General features: G+C 41.1%; 1 protein-coding gene across 1 annotated transcript in view; it reads left to right on the top strand.

Annotated features, from left to right (window-relative positions):
* The first annotated feature begins 3906 nt into the window (after positions 1–3906).
* Positions 3907–6000, top strand: part of LOC126291799 (peroxidase-like) — a 48266-nt gene continuing 46172 nt past the window's right edge. Inside the window, exon 1 of the mRNA XM_049985496.1 lies at positions 3907–4091. Within this exon, the coding sequence (XP_049841453.1) occupies positions 4029–4091 (63 nt within the window). The 5' untranslated portion in view covers positions 3907–4028. The remainder of the gene's footprint in view (positions 4092–6000) is intronic.

Below are 6000 nucleotides of genomic sequence, written 5' to 3'. Positions count from 1 at the left end.
ACACTAGATCGCGTGTTTATTCATAGTCAAATCTGCTACATTTAAATCATATAAAGATCATTATGTGCTGTTACTGACAACAATGTGCGATTACCACTCCACCTTTTTCTATATAGTAGAAGTTAGGACATATTTATACCAATACTTCAAAAAATATGTAAGTGGTTTTATTTCATACAGTAATTTTAGTTAATAGCATAATTAACACACATTTTCTTGGAACTGAGCATAGTTCATATGGCTTTTTAACAACTGGTATTAATTTATCAGCTCTGACTTTATTGGAGTGTTGTTGAAACAATTGTACTGGACAAAATAACAATCATCAGTACCACGGTGGGTTCTCGGCTTTATTTCTGGATAGACTGACATGGTACTACAACGTGCAAAATATTACAACTTGAGTAAGATGAAATGCTTAACTTTGTAACAATCCATGTCCACAAAAATATCACAAGTATTTATCACTGTTATTCAACATTAACGCATCCCTTGATGTAGAACAAGATACTAGTCTCTTCTCACAGGGTACAACCAAGTATAAACTTTTATGCTGATTTCTGGTTTGCTAGAGACACAGTGCTAACTGGGCTGAGTGGCACTTAGACGTAAGTAAACAAGCTGATGCAGTGACATATGGAAACCCTTCTGGGTGCGTCTACATCACTGTCTCACATTTTTCATTGCTTCTGACATGTTTACTTGTATTGTTATTCCATTGTAAGCTACCAACCTTGCTTTGGCACCTCACTTTTTGGATGACAGCACATTGGTACATTACTATCTTTTTATATAATGAATCAAATCTTTCAATTAACATCTCTCTAACTTTTTCAAGTTATGACAGGCTATTAGGTAAAATTAAAAGCATTTCTACTATCAGAAAACCTGGTAATATAAGTTAGTATACAAGTTAATGTTCCATCTAGAATTTATTAGTGAGATCAAAATTTTTCTAGTTCATTAAATTCTTAAATGTTAAATCTCAAGTGCTTCAGTAAAATGAAAATACCTCAGGAAAATTCACTACACCATAGGAATCATCAGACCACGAATTGCTGTATGACTAGTAAGGATTTGGAAAACAGCCTGTGAAGCAATTCTGATATTTTTTAGGAAATTGTTGTCTGAAACCAAATTGTAAACAGAAAAAATATACTATTTCTTTATTGTAAGAGTGATACCAAAGCAACTAGAAGTGCTGTACTTTGGCATCTTTAAATGGGATAATAAGTATTGTTATGTGTATTGTTCAGGGGACCACAATGGCAAACAATGGTGTTAACTGGGATTGCAACAATGATTACACTTCCCCTGTAGCAATTACTAGGATGTTATGTGTTGTATTAACACCACACAAATTTAATGTAATACTAGACCCAGTCTTGAACCTTGTTTAGAACAGTTCCGACCGCCTTCTCAAAGGGATCCTCCTCCCCTCCCCCAAAACCATCCCTTACAGACATTTCAGGAATTCCTCACATCCAGTGTTGCCTCCCAGTCCTTCTTGAAGAACATCCCAACATCACCCCAGCTGAATCCCGTGCCATTAAGCAGCTGAAAACAGACCGCTCTATTGTAATCCTTCCGGCGGATAAAGGCTCCACAACTGTGGTACTTGACCGTGTGGAGTATGTGGCAGAAGGACAGAGTCAACTCTCCAACACCTCAACCTACAAAGCTGTTACCCAGGATCCCATTCCCTCCATTCAGACTGAGCTGCAGAAAATCCTAAAAATCCAAGGTCCCTCACAAGGCCTCACAATGGCTTCCATAGACTTACTCACTCCACCTGAGCCACGTACCCCTACCTTCTACCTATTACCCAAAATCCACAAAGAGAACCATCCTGGCCATCCCATTGTAGCAGGCTTCAAAGCCCCAACAGAACGTATCTCAGCTCTGGTAGACCAACACCTCCAACCTATCACCTGCAGACTCCCATCCTACATCAAGGACACAAACCACTTCCTAGAACGCCTCAAATCCATTCCCACTCCTCTCCCACCTGAAACCTTTCTTGTCACCATAGATGCTACATCCCTTTACATAAACATCCCACACACCCGTGGTCTCTCTGCCCTTGAGCACTACCTCTCCCAACGCCCACCCGAAGATCTTCCAAAAACCTCGTTCCTTATCACACTTACCAACTTCATCCTCACCCATAATTACTTCACTTTTGAAGGCCAGACCTACAAACAAATCAGGGGAACTGCCATGGGAACCAGGATGGCTCCATCCTATGCCAACCTCTTCATGGGCCGCATGGAGGAGGCTTTCCTGAAGACCCAACAGCTGCTTCCCCTGGCCTGGTATAGGTTTATAGATGACATCTTTGTGGTCTGGACTCATGGTGAAGAAACACTCCTTAATTTTCTCCATAACCTCAACTCCTTTTCGAATCTGAATTTCACCTGGTCCTTCTCCAAAACCAAAGCCACCTTCCTGGATGTTGACCTTCATCTTGTTGAAGCTCACATCCACACCTCTGTCCATATCAAACCCACCAACAAACAACAGTACCTTCACTTTGATAGCTGCCATCCATTCCACATCAAACGCTCCCTTCCCTACAGCCTAGGTATTCGTAGCAAACGTATCTGCTCCAGTGACGAATCCCTCAACAATTACACCAATAACCTGACCAGTGCTTTCCTCTCCCGCAACTATCCTGCAGACCTTGTCCACAAACAGATCTCCTGAGCAATACATTCCTCCCCGTCCAACAACAATATTCCTACCCTCAGACCACACAGAAGCATCCCCCTTGTCACCCAATATTATCCTGGCCTCGAATACATCAATAAATTACTCCGCCAGGGATATGACTTTCTCAAGTCAACCCCTGAAATGAGATCATCCCTTGACAAAATTCTCCCCACACCACCCAGAGTTGCCTTTCGTCGTCCCCCTAACCTCCGTAACATCCTTGTTAAACCCTGCAATATTCCCAGACTACCTTCTCTACCCAGCGGTTCCTACCCCTGTAACCGACCCCGCTGCAAAACCTGCCCCATGCATCCCCCCACAACCACCTACTCCAGCCCCGCTACTAGGAAAACATACACAATTCAAGGCAGGGCCACGTGTGAGACTACACATGTCATTTATCAGCTGACATGCCTGCACTGCACAGCCTTTTACATTGGTATGACAACAACTAAACTGGCTGAGCGCATGAACGGACACAGACGAACTGTCCGCCTAGGAGATGTCCAATACCCAGTAGCGGAGCATGCCCTCCAGCATAATTCTAGGGACCTAGGAACCTGCTACACTGTATGTGCCATTTGGCTTCTCCCACCCAACACCAGTCCCTCTGAACTGCGGAGATGGGAACTTGCACTCCAGCACATCCTTTCATCCCGCCATCCCCCTGGACTGAACCTACGTTAAACAACCTCACTCCCATTTACTTTTCAGTCTTCTCCTCTTTCCCTTTCCTCTTTAGCCATGCATGCATCTTTCCATCCTACATCTTTATACTATACACCTCTTTACTTCTGTATGCATCCTCTTTGGTTTGAAGCTGGCACAATACGTGCAGTAGAATATCTTTGGCTTCCCTCTGACAACCATGCCTCCATCCTTGCTACCTTCCCTGTTTTCCTTTCCCTGTTGCTTCATAACCTGGGTTGTGAGTAACTAAATCCACTTTCCCTTCTTCCCTTTCTTTCCCCTCTCTCCTCCCTGATGAAGGAACATTTATTCCGAAAGCTAGGAACTTAAATTTTCAGTTGTTTTTTGTGTTTCTATCGGCTGTACTGAGCTGAGGTAAGTACTGGCCAGCCCCTCTATCTCTTTGTTAGTAATTGTTTCACATCTGTATATGAGATTTTCCATTAACTAGTTAATGTATTATAAGTTTGATAAAATGTCTTACAATCCTAATTGCAGATGGGCTTGGGGTAGAATGTTGCTCACATAATGCATCTCCTCTCCCATGTAAGAACATCAGCGTTGGTTGTTACCCAGCTAGGATACCACGCAATGATGAGTACTATGCAGACAAAGGAGTGACATGTATGAGTGTGGCAAGGTCTATGAAGACTTACACTTTTGGAGGTATCTTAGGTCCAGCAGAGACAGTAAGTATTTAAGCATGTATTTAGCAAGATACATTACTACTTTATGTGAACAGTGGTCTATTCGTCACATGATGAACATCTGTAAAATATTTGGTTGCTGTGCAGGACACATCAGAAATATACATCGTAGTTACAGTATTTATTATGCTAGTAATTAATAATACAACATTAAAATGCAAATATCTAAGAGTAAAAAGCTATATTTACTTTGTGGGGCAAGTAACAAGTTTTATTTAGCAAAATTTACCAGTTTGTCTTTGAAGAATTATTCCACTCACTAAAAGCATTTCTCTGTTAGTGACACAGTGAACATAGCTTCATTTGCATAAACCTGTGCCATTTTAATTACTATAAACATAATTAGAAATTATAAGTATAAACCTGTTTAGTACTGAGGATCCAGAGAGTATACTCTGAGTTGGCCTGTGGGACACATAAAGCTTTCTTTGTTTATTGTGTTGTATGTATGTGCAAAATGATAACAATTCCATTAACAGACATAGACAGGGCAGTTAATAGTTTTAAGTTTCTAAATAATGGAGACATGATTCTTTATGATGTACAAATCACATATTCTGAATGTTTCTTTTTTTTTTATCTGTAGTATCCACACTGTGTTACCCAAAATACTCAAAAATCAATATTATACTGAAGTACAGATTAAAAACAATGATTATATGTTACTTTTAACGTGTACATGCCAATTACAATTGATAATATATGCATCACAAATGCAAAGATGCTAACTCGTTTACCACGTGTGGCACTCCATGCATACATGCTTCTCAGATACACTGATAAGTTAAAGCATTATGACCACTGCCCACCATGTGAACACAAGCTGCAATAAGAAAAATATATAAGCAAACAAGAGACAAATGATGAATCATTGTAATGATGAAACAGACTGCAGATGAGAATTTTTTTTGACATAATCAACTTCAACAAAATACAGAGTGTTATGGCCTAACATCTATGAATGAAATGGCAAAGGTGGTATGCTATTTGTGTGCTGCTATTGTGGACATTTATGGAAAGTGGTTGAAGGATGGTGAAAGGACAATGTTTTGGTGATCCACGTATCACCACAGAATGTGCAGGTAAAGCAGAATGGGCAGCAATTTGTGGCAAATTTCATGATGGTGTACAATGCTGGTGCAGGCACAAGCATTTTGAAACCTACAGTTCAGTGCACATTGTTGAAGATGGGACTTCTCAGCAGATGACCCCTACGTGTTCCCATTGACTCAACAACATCATCCATGATGATTGCAGTAGGCATGGGATGTGGACTTTTGGACCATGGATCATAGGAAATGTGTCACCTGGCTGGATGAATCATGTTTCTTGTCAGACTAGGTCATTGGTCATATCTGGATGTGCCATCATCAAAATAAATGCCTGCTGAAAAGATGCACCATGCTGTGAACAGAGGCTGACGGAGACAGTAGTATGCAATGGGGACATTTACCTGGGCTTCCATAGGACCAATTGGATGCACCATGAGAGCTATGAGCTATGAGAACATCACTGTGGATGATCTGCATCCCTTCATGATTGATTTCTTTCCCCATGGCAATGACATCTCCAATGACACACCCACAAGCCACCTGCCCATAATTTATGGCAGATGCACAGCCTGTGCATAGCAAATTGGTGGCACATACATACAGAAATGTACCATGAACTTGTTGAATCCATGCCATGCATAAATTGCTGCAGTTTTGTATTTCAGAGATGGTTCAAATGGTTCAAATGGCTCTGAGCACTATGAGACTCAACATCTTAGGTCATAAGTCCCCTAGAACTTAGAACTACTTAAACCTAACTAACCTAAGGACATCACACACACCCATGCCCGAGGCAGGATTTGAACCTGCAACCGTAGCAGTCCCGTGGTTCCGGACTG

This window comes from Schistocerca gregaria, chromosome 9 (assembly GCF_023897955.1).
Source record: "Schistocerca gregaria isolate iqSchGreg1 chromosome 9, iqSchGreg1.2, whole genome shotgun sequence".
NCBI classification, from domain to species: Eukaryota; Metazoa; Arthropoda; class Insecta; order Orthoptera; family Acrididae; genus Schistocerca; species Schistocerca gregaria.
The sequence above is the reverse complement of the archived record's forward strand: the minus strand, read 5'-3'. Positions and strand labels throughout refer to the sequence as shown.